General features: G+C 40.4%; 2 protein-coding genes across 4 annotated transcripts; one reads left to right on the top strand and one right to left on the bottom strand.

Moving 5' to 3' along the window:
* The first annotated feature begins 667 nt into the window (after window positions 1–667).
* Window positions 668–11130, top strand: prom2 (prominin 2). 3 transcript variants are annotated; one of them, XM_026309922.1, is made up of 24 exons: window positions 668–776; window positions 1679–2019; window positions 3355–3419; window positions 3685–3890; window positions 4080–4200; window positions 4698–4761; window positions 4879–4968; window positions 5903–6099; window positions 6632–6706; window positions 6945–7008; window positions 7166–7319; window positions 7402–7554; window positions 7675–7798; window positions 7886–7974; window positions 8133–8217; window positions 8338–8481; window positions 8581–8649; window positions 8782–8874; window positions 8993–9046; window positions 9136–9216; window positions 9543–9611; window positions 9716–9805; window positions 9958–10070; window positions 10182–11130. In XM_026309922.1, the coding sequence occupies exons 2-24, from the start codon at window positions 1761–1763 to the stop codon at window positions 10231–10233; spliced, it is 2511 nt and encodes an 836-aa protein (XP_026165707.1). In that variant the 5' UTR covers window positions 668–776; window positions 1679–1760; the 3' UTR covers window positions 10234–11130. The 3 variants fall into 3 exon arrangements, with proteins under 3 accessions (XP_026165707.1, XP_026165706.1, XP_026165708.1); XM_026309921.1 differs by having other exon boundaries at window positions 669–772; XM_026309923.1 differs by lacking the exons at window positions 8993–9046; window positions 9136–9216 and having other exon boundaries at window positions 669–772.
* A 1727-nt stretch (window positions 11131–12857) lies between these two features.
* hps6 (HPS6 biogenesis of lysosomal organelles complex 2 subunit 3) lies at window positions 12858–18000 on the bottom strand. Its single transcript, XM_026309796.2, has one exon. The coding sequence runs from the start codon at window positions 17686–17688 to the stop codon at window positions 14914–14916; it is 2775 nt and encodes a 924-aa protein (XP_026165581.1). The 5' UTR covers window positions 17689–18000; the 3' UTR covers window positions 12858–14913.
* Window positions 18001–20401: the final 2401 nt, after the last annotated feature.

Raw genomic sequence — 20401 nt, 5'->3', positions numbered from 1 at the left:
TTCTTCTCCCGAGAGTTGCAGTGTAGTTCAGTTTGTAAAAACAATGGTTTCATTCTTATCTTGGCTTGTTAAGCCGCAGAGTAATATGTTGTATCTTTTACAGTTTTAATATGGGGGAAAACATCATTTCCTCAGCTTTTGTCAATGATGTCTGCTGAAATATTGAACCATTTAAATATGTGTGCTCTCAAAATTGATTCCCAAACGTATCCCTCCCAGCTCTTTGGCCCTGCATATTTTGGCTTTTGTGTTGCCCGTTTGGACGCCACATGATTGCAGATGTGGACTGATTTACTTGGAAGGAATGGATAAAAGAAAATGATTTTTTATCTGTATATAGTATTTTACTAATGACCTGATTTGAATGAATAATTTCAGAATTCATTTTACTATTCTGCGTTGTGCCCACAGTGAAGCAAACATATCATAATTCAGTTGCTATTTGCATAACCACTGGTAGCACATTAGGCTTGACATTCCTTTATTTCACCCTTGAAACACTCAAATGTTTATATTATTTATTTATTTTTTGCTGTTTCCCTGCCAGTTATTTGCTTAGTTCCCACCACTTTCCCACTCTGTCTCTCTCTCTCTCTCTCTCTCTCTCTCCCTGTTTCTCTCTTTAAGGCCCTCCCTTTCTCCCTGCTCTGATTCATTTGCTCCCTCCTCTTCACTGCCAGTGTTCTCCTGGCCAGCACACACAGTCTGTAAGAGTCACAGTCCCTTGAAGATCAGAACAGAGCAACGGTCCTTCAACGTCCAGGCAAGAAAGGCAAGTAAGGCTGAATGAAAACAGCAAAATTCTCACTCTGCTCTCCTGTTACTGCGTTTGGTTTCTTCGATGTTTCTATTTCTCCTTTCTCTCTTTCTCTCTCTCACTTTGAACTTACTTTTTTTTTTTTTTTTTTTAATCTTCACACTCACACTCTTAACTCAGCTAGTGTCTAGATCTGGAGCAACAGCTTAGCCACAATATGCACAGTAAATAACCCCGGCTGCTGTATTAGTTTAAAAAAATGTCAGCATGTTCTTTAATGATGGTCAAAACAGGTAGACTTCTTTCTCTGCCCGCTTTACCCATTAGGGGAAGTAGGTGTGTTCCGTTTGTTTAGAAATGTTATTTGCTTAAGAGAATTAAAACTACATAAATAGCCAATGGGTTTCATTTGAGAATTATACAAATATTTATGCAGGTGATTTGTGCAAACAGAAGATGTTTGGAGAAATGAACATAAATAGAGGTCATGCAGGTATCCTGGGCGGATGCAACTATTCTGTGTTTGTACTATTAACATAACCGTGACCACAGCTCAACGGGTTATATTGGTATTTCAAGTGTGATATCGTTTTTCCCAAGTCTTTTCCTGGAGCTTCGAAATGTCACCACCTTCAGTACTCTGGGAAAAAATAGTATGAAACAGAAGCATAAAGGGCACTGTTAATCCTAGAACTGAAACAGGCGTTGGCTTAACATTTAGATTTCCCATTTACAAAATGCCATTGTTGCCTCTCCTTTGTAAAATAGCAGCATTTTTTTTTCTACTGTCATTTTGGAATGAACTGCGCTACAACCTCTTTTGCTGTGACTCATTCTGTGGGTTTCTTCTTCAGTCTCTAATTCTCTTGCTTTGTATGAGTGTGCCATTGTTTTCTGTTTTGTTTTTTATCTCATCTCCAGATGAATCCTAATGGGGTTTGTGCCATAGGTTGAGCCCTTTATAAATCCATTTCTCTGGCCAAGTCCTGTCCCGTCTGTTAACATGGGATTATGTGAGAATACGATGATTCGGAGGTGGCAGGGCAGCCATGGAGCATTCAGGGCTGGAGTAGAAGTGATGCTGCTAGGGCTGAGCCTGGCCCAGTCTGTCCTTTCGCAGGCTCCCTGTCTAGCAGCTGAGGTCCCAAAGAACTTCACCCAGCCCAGATACCGAAACATAACGCTGGACCCCAGTGTGGGCTTTATGGCACCTCTGGTCCACTCTTTCCTCGGCACAGTCCAGCCAAAACCATTTCCTGGAGGTCAGTGACATCAGTTTTACTCATTTGAATGTTGTGTAATGCTGTTATGATACATAGCATCCTGTCCACTTGTAATCTCTTTAAAGATATTCAAGATTTACGACCAGTAAATTAAATTAAATCACACTGAAACACTCTTTGGGATTTATGTTCTGTGCTAGGCAGCACTTCTCTACAATTATAAGGTGAAGCATCAGTTTTAAGCTTTACTGAGCTTTACTTTGCTTTGTGCTAATACTACCCATACTCAAATATACCAGGATTGGTTAATCAGTAAGTCAATTAGAAATTGTTCCATTTGCTCTGCCAATGTTTAACCTTTGATACCTTTCTTTGATGTTTTGAGGTCAGCGCCTTGTGTGACTCAGACTTAAGTTGCACCTATTGTCCTTTGTTTATTCTGGGAACTTTTAAATGTGCTCCATAAACCCATCGATCCACCCATTTTCTATACCGGCTTATTCTTTAACCAGGGTCACGGGAACCTGCTGGAGCCTATCCCAGCTTGTTCCAAAACCCTTCTGTTTAAATTTACTTCCTGCTTAATATTGATTTTTTTTAAAAGCAAACAGATGGAAACAAATACATGTTAACCTTTGCCCAGTTCAAAGTTATTATGCTCAGTGATCATGTTGGATATAGTGACTGAATGAATATTGAGTGCATTTCAGTCATTAGCCACCATAATGGCACCATTTTTGTAAAATGAGGTTATAATTATTACAAAGTTAATTATAATGAATTTAGGTTGGCAGCTAAGTAAAACTTAATTTAATTTAATTTAATTTAATTTAATTTAATTTAATGATTTTAACTAAATGCTAATATAATGGACAAGTACAACAATTCTCAGCTAACACCCAAGCAGCTCAAATTCACACATAATATTTGTTAAAGATCAGATACAGAGTTTAATAGCAAAATTAATGCATTTTAAAGTAAAATATAACATGATCAAGGAAATGCAAAGTAATGAGGAAAAATGCTAATTTTCAGAGCAGTTTTTCCAGGCTGTAATCTGATGTGACGAAGACAGAGGGTGACACACAAATCTGAAAAACTGTGCTCTGTGCTCTGTCTGTTATTTACCTTTGCTGAAATAACCACAATAAACAGCATTCAGTCATAAATAGATCATAAAAGTTGGACTTCCTTTTGGTTTCCCTAGTTTCCAAAAGGTGAAACTGTCAGATATCCAGTTTTACAATGTGACATATTAAATTTTGTACAGAGCAAAGGACACATTGTCCCTATGGTTTGTCAATATTTCTGTGTCTTCTGAAGTTATTCAAAAACACATAACCACAAAAATATCTTCTCTCCATTTCTTTTTAGATCTGATCCAAAAAAGTGTCACAGAATTTCAACAATTTGTTCAAAATAAAGAAAACATCAAACAAGTAAGTGAATGAAAATGAATTTTACAAATAAAATATATAAAAAAACAGGCACACTTAGTGTATTTATACCTGTTGACTGAAGACACTGACATCCGCTCTGGACTGTCCCCACAGTAAAGTGAAACCACCATTTGGTGATATTTGATGCCACAACAACACACAAACACCTGATGCAGTTCAGACATCTTGACCTTGAAATTAATATTTGTGCTATGTCATTTCAAATATATGTCAATTCTTTTGCATGTGTATGTTGTGTGTTCAGGTTCTGGTGTATGAAATAGGTTTCCTGGTGTGTGTAGCCATTGGGATCTTGTACATCCTTCTGATGCCCATAGTGGGTCTCTGCTTGGCCTGCTGTCGCTGCTGTGGCAATTGTGGTGGGAAGATGTACCAGAAGCAGACGTCCTCCATTGACTGTCGCAGAAGAACTCTCTACTGGAGTGCGTTTGTCACCACGGTCATTATCCTGTGAGTATGTGCTCTCATGTGTGTTTTTGAACAGCATAATGATGCATTTTCTGAAATTAGCATCAAAATAGACAGCTTGAACGTGCATGCCTCACTGCCTGCGTGTGTTTCCACTGGATCACCAGTATGTTCATGACACACGATTAACTGAGTACTGTATGTTTGTGTGCATGCTTGATGTTTTTGTAGTGCTGGGAACATTTGCATGTTCAAAAGCAATGAAGCCTTCAAAGTGAGTGTGGATCATGGTCCAGAACAGCTCAGTTCTATAATTTTCAACGTCGACAAATTCCTCACTGATGTGCCTCAGGTAAGAGAAAACCTCTGGTTTTCTGGTATAAGAACACAAATATACACAAAGGTCAAAGGTCTGGAACATTAAAGTGGCAGCACTTTTCAACACTGCTCAAACTGATTTTGGTCATTACTTGTAAATGGTTACAGTGTTAAAATAGTAAATAATCTTTTTAGTATCTATTTAGGATTAGTTGCATTAAGCTCTACATCCCTGCCACCAGTTTTCTGTGGGTCGACAGCTTTTGTGTGAGATGAAAACTCATTCTCCAGTCAGCTCACTGATCAAGGACCAGCTTTGTACTTTACAGTGTCAATACACTTATCTCAAGATACGAAAAAGTGAGAACAGGTGGTAGGGAAAGACAGGATTGTGTTCTGTTTGTTCTTCATTTGCGAAATCTGATATAAACACTTTAATCAGTCTTTGATACACTGTGTGTTGTATTTTAACCCATGTCTTTGCTTGTCTATGCTCATTTACTATATTTTGTTTTTCCTGTCGATCTCCAGCAAGTTAATTCTGTGGTGAATGAGAGCAACAACATCATACAAAGAGTTAGGGGGAACCTAGATGGTAAGAACAGGGAACTAATTATGTAAAAGTAAAGGAACTACTTTTGTTCTCTAAGCTCGTCTGTGATAACGTTTGTTCTCATCACATGATTAACCTTTATTTGTCTGTATAAATAAGGAATTGGAGTTCAGTTGGGAAAACCGATCCAGCAGAAATCCAATGATAGCTTGGGGCAAATGCAGCACTCAGTTAGACTTCTGGACCAAGGTATGGCGTACCTGTGTGCGTGTTCTGTCCTGTATCCGTCTGAGCATGTAAACACTTGTGTGCATATTTGGTTGGAGATCAGTAATGACATAGATGAATCCTGAACATAAGGGCCCTGTTCAGATTAATCTCATCTCAAATTCCAGCTTGACTCTGAAAAATTTTCTGAACTAGTCAAAGTCTGTAATTTTCAGATGCATTTTTGTGACCTGTTATTTGTCCTTTGCAGGCAAAGAACAGAAAAGACACATAGAAAAATATATGAGTACAGAAAAAAACTTTTGCAGTGATCCATCTCACCATGGATGAAATATTGCATCGGTCTTCTGGGTACAGGCCTACAGGCAGAAGTGGTCAGACAGCTCCAAACCACAGTTTCTGTTTAGGGTGGCGGTTATTTACATATGCTGTTGGAAAATGACAGAGCTCTGTCAAAAGCACAAACGTACTCAGGGCCCTTATGTAAAGGATCTTTGTGCCTGATCTTGATACACCATCTTTAAAAAAAATCCCCCTGACATCTCTTTAAAATATGTGAAATAAACAACAATACAAACAAACATGTAATAATAATAATACTAAATCTAGCCGTAAGCGGCGATAAATGGCTTGTTATTTTTAATTACAAATTTTTAAATGTTAATAATTAGCTGACTGGCCAATATAACATTTGTTCAAGTTTCCTAACATGTCCGCTCAGACTGAGTAAGAGAGCAGGCTTAATAGAGCAATGTGGAAAATATGTGTAATGCTTTACTAGAGGCAGCTGTACAATATCTCCCTTAAAAATCAGTTTCCTGTTGTTCTTTCTTAGTACCCACTTTTGTTAAGCTCTCCTATTCATTTCAGCTTTTTAAATTTCTTCTGAACAAGAATAATTGATTATTATTTTATAACATATACATATATATATATTTTTTATTTATATGAGCAGCGACTCGAAATGTCAGCCTTCAACTGAACCAGCTGGACTCATCTTTGGCCCATCTGCAATCCACCAGTAACAGCCTGCAGGCCAATGTCACTGCTGTGAGAAATCGCATCAATCAGACTTTATTAAACCCAAACTGCTTTCAATGTGAGACACTAAGCCCAGGGCTGGCGAAATTAACACTGGACACCTCATTCAATGTAAGTACTGATTCTTCCTTGTATGTAGAATGGGGTATACCTGCATTTGTGTGTGTGGGTGTTTTTAAAGGGAAATGAACAGTCACTGAAGTAAAGACTGAGACCTGCCCTCTTACTGGATTTGACAAGACGTTGTCATGAAGCAACAGGAAGAATCATTAATGCAATCAGGCTAGATCTGACGCAGACAGTTTGACACATAATCGTATTTCATTTTTGGCTTTGTCTGAACAGCTGACTTATCCTCCTTCCATCTGCTCCTCTCCATTCCTCCTACACTAACTCTGACACATACACACTCCCTTCCTCTCCTTTTGTTTCCTCTTCTTGTCTTGACTTTCTTTTAAATAATCTTTATCAAGAAAGCAATGACAAGGCACTGTCAAAAATTAGAGATGCAATTCATTACCGTTTGAAATCATCTCTCACGTTTTGTGGATCTTTGATAACGTCATGAAAGGTTGTTTGTTTTGCTGCTGTCTGCTTCCCCCTTCAGTTAATTTAAGGTATGGCGTGTGATTGTTCTCCACAGATTCCCAGCTTGAGTGAGTTACGGTCTGCAGTGGATAAAGTTGTAAAAATGAATCTCAGTACCAGAATCACAGAGGTCAGTGACTTCTGACAGTCTTCTTCAGTTTTTAAAATGCATCAGAAAAGTGCGTTCTAAGCTAAGATAATGTAATAAAACGTGAAGAATGGATAAAGCACGTTACTTTTACATAGAAACAAGTTTCAAAGAAGTGATTCACCTTATTTTTTTTATTCAAATACACACAGAAACTTTAATATTCAAAGCTACTCATGTACAATTATGAAAATGAATGCACTGCTTGCCTTCATTTCAGGTGGAGAATTATTTTAACAGCATTCCCCTGTTGGTGACCAATCAAACAAAGGATCTAGTTCAAAGTGAGAGAGCACATTTACGATCTCAAATTTTAGGTCTTCAGGCCTGTTTCAGATATTAGCTTCCTAGTAAACTTCCTTTAGTTGAATAACACCCAGTTACAAAGATGAATGTGGATGTGTGTGTGTGTGTGTGTGTGTGTGTGTGTTTGTTTTTCAGTCAGCAAGCGGAGGCTGGGTGACATAGAAACACAAATCTCCAAATTTACCAGTGACATCCCTTTACCTCTTTTGAACATGTTGGGTACTCTGGACCAGGTGCAGGGAGAAATTAGCAGGTTCACCCCTGAGGTTAAAAGAGCAGAACATATCAGGTAACAAGCTGGCAATGCAAACACACATGATCAGTAGAAGTAAAATCCACAAATCAGTCATCATTTGTGTGCACTTCTCCAGATGGAGTGTGTGTATAGTCCTGTGCTGTGTGGTCCTGCTTGTGGTGGTGTGTAATGTCCTGGGTCTCGTCATGGGCCCTCTGGGTCTGACTTCCAGAGCAGACCCTGCAAAGCGCTCCTGCACGGCAGACTGTGGAGGAACCTTCCTCATGATGTGAGTACTCCGCCGTAATGTCAGTTTCATTTACGTTACTTAGCGTATACTTTTATATCAGAGAGAAACATCAAACTCTCCTGAGTGTCTGTTTGATCGATGATGTCAATGTGGTTGCAGGGGTGCAGGTTTCAGCTTCCTCTTCTCCTGGCTGTTTATGATATTGGTGGTGCTACTGTTCCTTCTGGGTGGGAATGTTTACACTCTGCTTTGTCGGCCCTGGAACAATGGACAGCTGCTCAAGGTAGAGATAAATAAACCAGCACTTACATACACAATGACATGCGAAACAAAGATGCTTTACGTTATCCTGAATGTCTTCTCTCCACAGTTCTTTGATACTCTAGACATAAATCAATACTTCGATAGAAATCAACATTTAAAAATGAATCTCAACCTTAGCATCTCTGGTATCTATAGGTATGTAAGTCCAGCTCACTTCTCAAACAGTAATAAACCCATAGACATATTGTCCATTCTTTGTCCATTTATAAAGCACTTCAACACTGGGTTTGTAGTTAGGGGATGTTCAAATACAGTAGTTTATGTTTGATTTAACTTGATGTTAATGTTTGTAGAGACTGTGAAAAAAACCAGCCCTTGTGGACAACACTGCATTTGTATGACTTAATAAACCTTGGAGACCTGCTCAATGTATCTAATGTGAGTTTCCTTATCAAACCGGTAATAACTTTATATGCATTAAACCTACATCATCATCATCATCATCATCATCATCAGTCATATCAGTGTTTTTTTCTTCTCTTGCCCTCTTGATTACAGTACATAGATCAGATCCAGCAGCAGTTTGAGAATACAAACATCAATTTTCCACCTGTTACTTTTCTGAGCCCTGAGGTTAAAAACCAACTCAGCAGCTTCTCCACCAACGCTACAATAGTTGACACCACTGTTGTCACACAATGGGTAGGCATCGCATGTGTCTTTGTGTGGATTTACTGTAAGTACATGGATCTATGTGTAACATCTAATTGTAATCCAGAGTTCTCTTTGCATCTCTCTCAGATGAACAACATTTCCAGCATCAATCTGAACACAACAGCAGATCAACTCGATAATCCCCCTGAATATATAGTGAGTCACAAGACATTAACACACATAACATATAATCCCCTGTAAAGATTTTACACTTTGCTCTTTTTTTCTGCATTATCTGGATATCACATTATTTCTACTGTTTAGTAACCATCTACTTCTTGTTTTTAGACAGACAATGATACTATAAATGAGTTCAAAAATGAGGCCAGCGACCTCAGGCAGCTTCAGGCGAACATAGAAACAACCATTATCCCACAAGTGGTGAGTAGCTTTCCTTAACTTGGCTGTGATTCCTCCCTAATCTCCTCACTGGGGCTCTACTTTTTTCCATTACAATCCACCTGAACTAAACATAGGAATCTATTGCCTCTGTTCTCAGAAAAACCTGAACTCAACTATTATGAGCCTTATGCCCAACGTAGAAAAAATGAATGTGAGTACACAGACTAACACCTGGAGCTGCCAATAATAGAGATCGTTCTCCTGTCATTCTTCCAAACGGGTCATTCTCAACTGTTTCAGGGAACAGTGGGGGAGGTGCTGAAAAACACAGAAGCAGCACAGAACTTCCTCAACGCAAATACAGAACAGATTGTCAAGAATGTGAGTAGAGGCATGAGTCACATGAGCCAGAAGGAAAAGTGTTGCATGTGGTCTGTTAATGCCAGTGGTTGGTCAGTTATTTAGCCAGAGGGGGCGAGGGGGAGGTGCTAGGACTGAGTTAGTATGGGGGTACGTCCACATCCAGAGAGCATGAATTATATTTAATTCCTAGTTGTATTTGCCTTCAGTTGTAAAGCAGATATGTATTTTAGTTTTTCATCACTAGTTGCTTTGGTGTGTTGCAGAGGTCCTGAGGTTTCCAGGGTGAGATGCAGAGTCTATTTTTTTTAGACATGGTGAATTTACATTCTTTCTCTCAATTCTAGGAAAGCAGAAAGTTTCTGAACTGTCAGCTGAGTTACTTCACTGTATTTGCTGACTGGGCCAACCTTACGGTAAAGTCCGTTCAAATCTTTGTTCTTGATAAAATGAATTTTGTGTCTCTGTGTACAGTAGAGTTTGATTTTGCACTGTGTCTGATTTGTGTGTTGTCCCTCAGATCACGCAGCAGCTGGGCCGCTGTCGGCCGTTGGCAGAAGCTGTGGACTCTGCAGAGACCATCTTATGCTCACACATGGTGGAGTCTCTGGTGAGAATCAGCTGTCACCGATCGCTGCACATCTTCACCCTTAACTGATTTATTTCTCACAAATACACTGAACTACGATGTGTAGGCACATGTATGGCACGTTCTCATGTTTTCCTTTTTATCAATTGTGCAATGTATCCATCTCTCTTTAGAATGCATTCTGGTTCAGCTTGGGCTGGTGCATGATGTTTTTCATCCCCAGCATCATCTTTTCTATCAAACTCGCCAAGTACTACAGGAGAATGAAGTACTCTGATGTCTATGAGTAAGTAGCATGAACAAAACAACCTATTTACACACGGGCGTCCATGTGTGCATGTGTTGCGTAAGAATCACATGACTGATGCTGGCGTGTTGCTTTTGTCTCTGTTTCCAGTAACCACATAATCATGAACCACATCCCTCGGGCCCAAATGAACATCACCTGAGTGGACGGCATATGTGCATTACAGCTTTAAAAGACTGCAAGCATAACTGTCTTTGCTTGACAAAATCAAAACCTGTGGTGCACTCCTTGCACAGATGTGGCACATTGTGAAAAAGTCTTAAACTGAGAAAAAGTTATGTCACCTATTTAAATCTGTTTATTTCCGGTTTTTGCCATACGGTGGTGAAAGAAAACCACTAATTAACCGATTGCAATGGTCATACAATACATTTCATACACCAGACATAGCATCTTTGATCTGATCTCAGGGGGACACAGGGCTTAAGGGAATCTGCAGGGATTTTTATTATTATTTCAAATAAACACATAAAGAGATTTATTTCAATTATCATATTAGATTACAGTTTTGTATGTATTTCATGACCGAACTGTGCCTGGTGCTCAATTCTGAAACTAGAGTATACTCCTTGTCAGTCTCACTGTTAAATGAAAACTATGAATCCTGTCCCTTTAAATTTTTTTTGTTTGGATTATGTTTAAGAACCAACTGCAACAAAAATCACTACAGTCTTTTACATTGAGGTTTCATTCTTATATTTAGTTATTTTTTTTTAGATTTGTATGTCCACCTTTACTTTTGATGAGAGATTTATTTCCTCCTGGGCAGGTGTGACATTATTGTTGCTCAAATCTGTGCTGAGATGTTATGCCATTCTTCACAGGTGATTCAGGAGCAGGAGTAATAATTTCATTCAATATTTGGGTGTACACATTTGCACTCCATTTGCAGGCTCATATAAGCACACACACACACCTCCACTGTGGTAGTCCTGTCAAGGTCCACACCTAACTTGCTGTGCCTCCTCCGACCCAAACATTTATTTATCTGACTACAGAATGTGCCTGATTTTATCAGCTTACTGTACTTTACTACTTGTTCTTTGACAAAAATTTATCTTACTGTTTTGTGCCATTGTCTGATAAACAGGCTCATAGTGGTTGACTCTACAATGTCCTTTGCACTGTCTGATCAGATAAAAAACATTTAAATAGTCCACCTTTCAGTTTGAAAATAACCAGTCTGTGAGAACCATGTGAGATTTTAGTGATATTGCACAGGAGTGTACTCAGTTTGTTGCAGTATGCTTCATATTGCTTCATATTTTACAACTAAAGTACAACTTTGTTAAGACCAGATCACATTTTTACATTTATATATATAGTCACGTTGCTGTACGGTGCTTTGAGACAACATAAATGTGTTACTGTGCCAACTGCCATTAGTAATGTGACAACCTCTATCTGCTCATCACCTTTGATTGGGAACCTATACACTTTTTAACATGTGAAATTTATATAAATGTTGGAAATCATAGCAATTTACTGCATGAATCATGAAATGAACACACTATTTATGACTGCAATTTATGTCACTACATCATTTGTATTTGCAAACTATTCAATGCAACTACAATTTTGTAACAGTTCTGTTTTGTTTGCAACTATTGTATTTTGATAAATATTGTTTCTGACTGATGGGATTTGTGATACAATGAAATCTTTTGTACATTGCACTACTTTGCATGTGCTTGATTTTTTTCTGTTACACAGCACTTTATATGGTCTGTTTTCTCAGTGTAATTAAAAGGTTGTGAACATTTCTACAAGCTGTTGTAAAATCTATTGTAAGTAAACTGATCAGCTGTTGACAAATGCAGTGTGTACTGTGCATTTTTCTGTGACATAAGTGGAATCTCAGACATCAACTGTCTATTTGACACACAAATGAACAAAGTACACATTTGCACTGCACATTTGTCCAGTGTGTGCCTTAGGATTACACATGGACAACAATCCCATAGATAATGTGTGCCAGTAACATCCAGATTGTTTTATTTTAGTTGTGATTTAATCAATTACATCACTCACACTTGGTCTCTCGTGTGACTTGCTTATATGCATGACCTGCTTGCAGACAGTTAAAAGCACACTACTATTTACATAAACTGCATATTTGCACAAATTCTGAATACACTTTAATTTACTGTGGTGTTGCATTTTTGCGATCGTCATTGTTGTAATGCATCTTTGTTACTGCAACAGGCCATGTAAGCTGATCAAGAACACAACTATAAGTTCCCCACTTATGACACACTTACTGCTCAGATGTGACAATGCATTACTGGTACATTAAGCTCTGTTGGGTATAGTGAGCTATTCAGAGAGAAGGCAAGGACAGAGGAGCAGACAGGGCCAGCCAGCGTCACTTTAGATGTAATACTGTTTACAGGATGGACGTATCTATAATTAGAACAAGTGAATCGATGGCATTACAGCGGCAGTGACTGAAAACCTTGTAATACGAGTTGCAGGACACAAACTCCACCTGAAGAAAAAATGTGAGACAAAATGAAAGTGAAAGAAAGAAGGAGCAGGGAGGTTGGCTGAGGGATGTCTGGTGCCAAGTAATGACCATTTCGGCAGAAACTTAATGGGTAATAACATACACTGAACAAGCCCTGACTACAAAAATATTTGAGTGTATTTACACATGAAAATCCTTTCACTAGATCAAACTCAAGCTGTAAGTAGATTTAACCATGAAGGGAAATTGGGGAAACTCAAATGCAGGCAGTGAATCAGTGAAGTGCACTTGATAAAATACAGAATAAACAACAGCAAAGAGAAGTTTTTTTTACTTCAGTTTTTAATAACATACAGCCTCCATTCATAAATACCTGTATACATGCTCTTCATTTACATGTCGCTTAAATGAGAGCATTAAAGGAAGTAAACAAAGTAACAATGCAGCTGTGAAGCTTCAGGAGGAATTCCTTTTTGTTACCAAAAATCTGAAGCAAAGTTGAGGGTGAATTAACATTTAACATCTGAGCAGTAATAACGTTGGTGGCAGTGGCCTGTCTGGGTATGTCAGGGAGTTCCCAGGGACTTTCAAATGGGCTAAAACATGTAGTGAAACTCGTGGCACTGAGGTCAAATCATTTTGCCTTTCTAAGTATACAGGACTGGGAATGAAAGAATGAATACAATCTATCTAGAATAAGGAATCAGCAGATTCAATACTGAAATTAAAATATCATAAAACCTGCCTTCATCTATAAAGGCCAAGAGCTGTTCCCCCAAAAAGGGAACCGACTACATTAAAAACATAAACAAATCCTGTACTTTAAAACAGATTGTCTGATCTCTTCCTCCAGTAGTTTTTCTAGAATATGCCTGAAGGGAAGAAGACACAGCAGAAATGTGACACTTCCCTGCAAACGAAGAGCAGCACTGTGAAAGGCACTCTCATTGTTCTGCAGCATTTTAGAGCCTGATCATAACTGAGCTTCTCTGTCAGTGGTTCACTCAAACAGGGCAACAGTCAAACTCCTTATTATCCTAGTGGTCTTCCAAAGGTGATTACACAATAAATAACATTTTGTTTTGATTGGTTCCACATTTGCATACATATACGCTAAAACAAGCTATATACTGCTCAAACAGAAACAGTCAATAGGCACTTAAATATACTTTTGTTTACAGCAGTTAAAGAGGAAACATTCATTTCAACAGATGCATGAAAAGCACAGTAGAAACAACACTGACTGTGGTGATATAAAAGTGCAGTTTCAGAGCATAAAAAAACTAGCAGGGGAAGTACAGTAGGCTCAACATCTCTAATAACATTACCCTTACTGGTTTCATGGAGGAAGACCTACATGACCTTATGCAGGCAGCAGGAAGCCTGTGCTAGTCAGGGCATGTCCAGCTGAACAGAATTACCTCCAAAATCGAATTTAAAGTAGAACTGAGAGTCACGTTTACTTGGCATTCGGTCTGGAATGTCCTGTGAGTTAGACAGCGAAGGAGCAGAGTGGACGAGATGAAGTCTAGAGAGGGAAATGGAATGAAAGACTCAGGCAGATTGTTTTGGGTTTGGTTTTTTGGTTTTCAGTGTGGTTGGGCTGAGCCTATTGAACTGAAACTAGGTTCAGGTTTTAGCACTTAGGCCTATAATATTTTAAGGCAAAGTGTTGAACTATCCGTCCACTCCTTTTTCTAAACCGTACCTTAAACATTCAAACACGAATGCCAGCTTGTCTGGATACTACATAGTAAATAAGTCATTGCATGAATGCGCTGACATGAACAAGTGAAAGCCAGCCATATTAAGCTACAATTAGCAGACATCGGCTACTTTAAAGGCTAAGACAGTATTTATTCTACACACACATACGATAAAACCCGAAAATGGGAGTTAGTGGCTTTGTTTTTAAACACTATACTGCGTTAACACAATATATTATTATTTATTGATGGTATTTCAATACAAACTAAGCTTATTCAATTCCTGACTGTGCAGTCATTCACATGCAGTAAAGGCTTAAGAGATAAATAATATTGCAGATACAGTATGTACATATTAAGACGTCAAATGACTTGCATTATTTACACTAAGATCTTCAACAGTTCATAGATTCTAGTAGTCGTACTTCATCTGAAATGACTAATCTGTTTTAAACTAAATCAATCATCACAAATAACTGCATTAGACTGATGATACCTGTAACGTACAGTACATGACATACTGATAATGTTCTGTTTTGATTTGATTGTCATCACACACTGCTTCACAGTTGGTCAGATAATGTGTGGAATGATTTTCAAGAGAGCTTTTGTTCTCCATTTTGAGTGTGTTTGTTCATTTTTATGGAAATCAGACTGGGTTAGCAGGCAGTGCCACCTCGGCCCTTTGTGCAGCTGTGTGTGTGGGCGACTTCTGCTCAGGTGGTTCTGCAAGAAGGGCTGGCGTGATGTCGTTGGCCAGAGCTGAGTCTGTGCTGGGATCTGTCGCAGCCTGCTCTGCTGGCTGACGAGGAAGTGCGGGAGGGGGAAACAATGGAGACTGGAGGATGTCAGCATAGCGCTGGCTGGGCTTGGTTTCCCGCTGAAGGACTTTACTCAGCAGCGGTTTCAATAGGCCGATTGTTAACTGGCTGCTGTTTGAGTCTGCAAAGGGAGCAGGGGATGGGGAGGCTGTACCAGACATGGAGAAAGAGGGGGAAGATGGGGGGGTGTTAGGTGAGGGCAGGGTTTTCAGCACCAAATTAAGAATAGTGGTGACAGTGAGGTCCTCGGGACACAGTGCCCACAGCAGGTCCAGGTAGGGGTCCAGGTGTCTGTGCTGGGCCACCTCGCACAGCAGAGTAGTAAAAATCTCCTTGTTGAGCAGCGGACTCTGTTTGCAGAATTTCTGGGCCACCTGGATGACCCGCTCCCACTCCTGTTTGGCCATAAGGATCCTCAGGGCCTGGAGGATGGCGTTGGGCCGCCAACTGACCAGCAGCAGCTCAACCTCTAAGTCTTGCTGCTGGTCTTTGTCGGGGTTCAGGCTGGACAGGACGCATAGGGCACGTTTGTAGAGTGGCATATGGTTCTCCCTGCCTTCCCCTCCTCTTCCACCTGAGAAGCTCCAGGAAGACGAGGCCAGGCTCAGACCCAGGCCTGATGTGCCCTGATTTTGGGCAAGCTCAAGGAATCTGGGTAGCCAGCTGGGCTGAAAGTGGAAAACTGAGTGGCAGAGGAGCTCAAACACAGGCAGGACAGCAGGGGAAGTGGAGCTGGGAGATTTGGCTTTACAGTTGGCAATGTGGTCATCCTGGAGGCTGCGATTGTGTTTTGGCCCACCGTTTGCGAATGGGAGGTTAGCTGGGGTTCTGGAGGTCGAAACAGGACTGAGGACAGTTTTCCACACATCTGGGGGAGCCCTGCTGCATAGAGAGCCCTCCCCATTGTAGTGTAGCTGGAGGGCCGCTTGTGCTGCTCTCCACGCCTGGCGAGGGAAGATATTGAAGATGGAGTTGAGGTAAAGCAGAGCCTCTTTATCCAGGTCTGAGGATGACAGCACCCTGGCTACTTCTTTCTCAACTAGACTCTCACATAGTGCCTCCACCTCTTTAGCACTTCCCCTCACTAAACTCCCTTTCACCTCCTCCAGAGAGACCAGAGCCTTCAGCTCAGTCTCCAGAGAGCCCATTAGTTTGTCTTGCCCTGCCATATATCCACCTCCTCCATTCTGGGACAGCTCTGCTACTTTTTGCCTCGACCCTGTGCTGAAGTAGTTTGTGAGAATGGAGGCTAAAGAGATGGGAGCCTGGAACCGACCTCCTTTCTTCAGAGTGTCCACAGTGAGCTGGGTGCTACTCAGGCTCCTCTGCTGGTAGTATTTACAGGCCTCCTCAAAGACAGCCTCTATCAGGAGGGGTGCAGGAGGATTACTCTCCACTGTATTGAAATCAGAAGGTTTCATTTTAGAATTGCAATCCCTGCAGTCCGTCTCCTTTACTACCACAAAAAGTCCAGTTCCTGAGAGAAGGTGAGGTGTAAATCTTTCAGCCCGGTTTGCATATAATAACCCCTCTCTCTTCAGCAGAATCTTTTTCAGCTCCCTGCCACAGTTTATGTCTATCAAATGCAGGTTTTGCTCTACCAGCAGCGCCAGAGTGTCCTGATACATGCACAGGCTAGTGTGAGTACCAGATTTTACCAAGACGTTTTCTGCCATTTTGTATAACTGCTGCAGCATCCCATCTTTCTGCAGGAGACAGAGCCAGCCTGTGCTGAGCAGCAGCAGCAGGCCTCCGCAGCCTGTGGCAGAGAAGTCATAGATCTCAGGTGGTTCAAGAGCTGCCAAATATCCTAAACAGTCTGTCACCAACCTCCTAAAGTCCGACTCTTTCGCTGAAAGCCTTTTGAGGGGAGTGTTTCTACATGTGGTGCTAATCCTGAAGAAATCGTGGTGAGGGGACCAGGAGAGGAAAAATTTGGAGATGCTCAACAGTGGCTTCACAGTCAGATCAGGAAGAAGGTGCACACACTCCCCTGAGCTGACAACAGTGAACTTAGGATTGTTGTGGAGGGTGATTTTCACTCCTCCCAGGTTAACAGCTCCCTCCTCTACCTCAAAGTCACGTCTGCAAACACAGTAGCCCAACTTATTCCTAGTGGAGCTGAAACTTTCTGAGGGCGGCTGCTCCTCACACCAGACGATCAGATTGGAGCAGGCACACACAGACACCACTCTGGGCCCTGGTCTGTTGCACAGGTCTGATGTTTGCAGCAGATGCCAGCCAGCTTTACACTCTTGAAACTTCCAAAACTCAGCTTTTCCATTCTCATAAACCACCGCCACGACCGCTGTGCCCGCTGAGCCGCTGCTGTTATTATTATGGTCCAAATACAAAACGTCCACAATGGGCACGGTGCGTGTCAAATCCAGCTTCTTCTGGTTCTGTGCCAGCTGGGGTCTCTCATACTTATCAAAAGTCACAAGACCGACTTTGGGCTTGCGGAGGATGCCATGAATGTGACGTCCATCGGGGCTCAGGCGGACGTTTGACAGGCTGTTTTCCTGCTCCAGTACTTCAGTCAGCGCTTTACTGCCACTATAGTCCCCGAAATCTGACCGCTGCTCCAACACCAACCGCGCCATAACTCCCACTTTTTCTGGCCAAACGTAACTTTACCTTGTAATTAAGTTGTCACGGCGTATTAACTAACATTAGCCCACCGAGCTCGGGCTCCGGTGAAGCTAACTCAACGGCAGCCCGTTAGGTCCCGTGAGAGGCGGAAGGTTACATCCACCGACAGGCTTCCGCCGGGGCGAAGTCATGTTAGTCAGACGACAGCGGAGCTAAAAGGCTAGCTAGCTGACAGTAAACGTTTAAGAGCCAGCCCGAGAGAAACAACACAACTTTAGTCATTCCGATGCTTGCTATGCTAACACTCCCCTGATATCACGGGATTTTTAATTTCCGGATGTTTTACATATGAGGAGGAGCCGAGCGACGCCATGAAGGCTAACAAAGATTGTGTACAGGCAGAGAGAAGAGACACTGCTGTTCGACGTCGGTCTTCAGTCAGGTATTTAATCCAGCTGCTGTGGCTCAGTGGCTATCTAAAGTTAAACATCCTAAAATCTTAGTGTCTAGTGAGCAGCTGTATGAGGGGCCAAAGGTTTCAGGCTCCTAAGTAGACTGTGTGTAAAGTGATGAGTAGTATCTGATTTAACTACAAAGAAGACGCAAAATGAGAAAAGGTAGATGCAAAGTGAGTAGAAGTTGTACAAAATAAGCATAAAAAGAGCTATGAAGATATGCAAGTAATCAAAAACAAAGAGGAAAAAGTACAAAAGTAGACATTGTTGCAAAATAAATCAAGAAAATTATGTCAACAAATAATGTGACTACAAAGAGACTCAAAATGACTTGTCGAGTAGGGTTTTTTTGTTTTTTGTTTTTGTTATCATGTTTGTGCCCAGGGGCCTATATTGTCTAATAATCCATCCATACTAGATAGTGCTGGCAAAAAGCCATGCCTCTTTGCATAATTTACTTTTTTTCACATAACTTAATAGCATTGCAGTAATGTCAGTGCTGTTTGACTGAAAAGAGCCTTAATGTTGCAGATAGAAAAAAAAAACGAATCAGGGCCTGCCATGTTTCCATGTTTACTTTGTCAGCATGCTTTTAAGTTTTTAAACTTAATTCATCCAGTCTAACTATTTACACCAGTTTTCACAGATCTGCAAGCACAATCTACTCCAACTGGCAAAAAATAAAAACAGACAGACTGTACCTTTACCCTCATTGTTCATTTTGGCATGAGTCTGTGAAATATGTGGCTCTTCAGTAACAAACTCAGATGGGTTAATACCAACCTGTGAGACGGACTCACTTAAATCAGCTTCAGACTCAAGATTCCTCCTGCTTCACACCACAGATGTGGTTGCAGGAGGAGCTGACAGTTATGATCTAATTATGTCTTAAATGAATCTGCAGAAAAACATGATGAACAACTCAGGGGCCAATTACTGGAGAATACAAAGAAACCTATTTAGTCTATGAGGGAAAATAGTATATTATATAAGGAATGTGAATGTCTTAGTGGTGACTCGAAGTGAATTTTTTTATGAACATGCTGTTCGTTACTTTAACAAACTTTCGTGGCCACTTTCAAGTCAGTCCAGGCTGTGACACTGTACTAACATTTATATCTTTACATACAGATGAAGGAATCTCTCATTTAGCAGGCAGTGGCACACAACAGTAAGGAATATCTATCTGGTGGATGTTTTATTTATTCAGACATATTTACTTTTGGCAGCATTTTGAGACAAGATCAAGAAAATCTTAGAAGGTGCCGATTATATTTCCTTTCCTATATAGACTGTTCAAATGGTGCTAAATGTCGTATGCTTGCCTTTTGCATCTCTAAACAGATTTTTTGGAATCTCCTGTAGTTTGTCTTCTGCACAGGTTGGGTCAGTTTAAGTCAGTGAAAAAATTAAGAATAAGTTTGGTTGTATTTAACTATATAAACAAAGAAGCTTGTGGTACCAATAAAATAATCAAATTGTGATAAAAGGTCTGTCTGTCTCTCACTTTTTCTCACCTTGTAGTTAGCTGTGGAACTAGACTTTACTAAGTTAAGGTGATTGGGTCTGAATTTTCTGCTGTTGTCTCTCATGTCTGTGAGGTCACTTCATATCCAGGAGGAGGCACTATTGATCTTTAGAATACTCAAAGTACAAATACAATTTTATGAAAATTTCTTGAAAGTGCTCACTGTGGTAGACTTGTTAAATAGGGATGATGTTTTTCTTCTCTCCCCTGTTACCCTACATGCACTAATGTATTGAATCATACTCTGAAGCAGCACAGAAAACACTCACTGTTTTCTTGTGCAAATGTCACATGGTTGTACAGAACCAGTATCACAAGGCTGCTGTCCTTTGTCGCCCAAAGTCAATGAAACTTGTCCACTAACTCTCATGACTTTTATTGTTTCTGCTTTATCTCGTTGCTTCTGGACAGTTCAAGCTGTCTGGTAAAATCCAGTAAAAGTCCTCCTGTATTGACAGCTGTGCGGGTCCACTGAACATCGAAGTGCCTTAAGTAGTTTTTAAAGGATGTGAAAACATTATTCACTTCTCCATACACATTCCCCCCAGTGTAAGGGGTTGAAGTAATGATTTTCTGAATCTTTATCCCACTTTCTTTAAATTCATGTCTACATTGCTCTTATTGTTTACAAGGCCTTGGGAACAAAAGTGTTTTACTTGCTGCTTCTTTTAAACTTTCTGTGACTTAACAAACTGAACAATAACTTTTCTTTAAAGGTTCAAGCCTGGTGGTTTTCTTGCT

Source organism: Mastacembelus armatus, chromosome 15 (genome assembly GCF_900324485.2).
Source record: "Mastacembelus armatus chromosome 15, fMasArm1.2, whole genome shotgun sequence".
Taxonomy (NCBI): domain Eukaryota; kingdom Metazoa; phylum Chordata; class Actinopteri; order Synbranchiformes; family Mastacembelidae; genus Mastacembelus; species Mastacembelus armatus.
The sequence above is the reverse complement of the archived record's forward strand: the minus strand, read 5'-3'. Positions and strand labels throughout refer to the sequence as shown.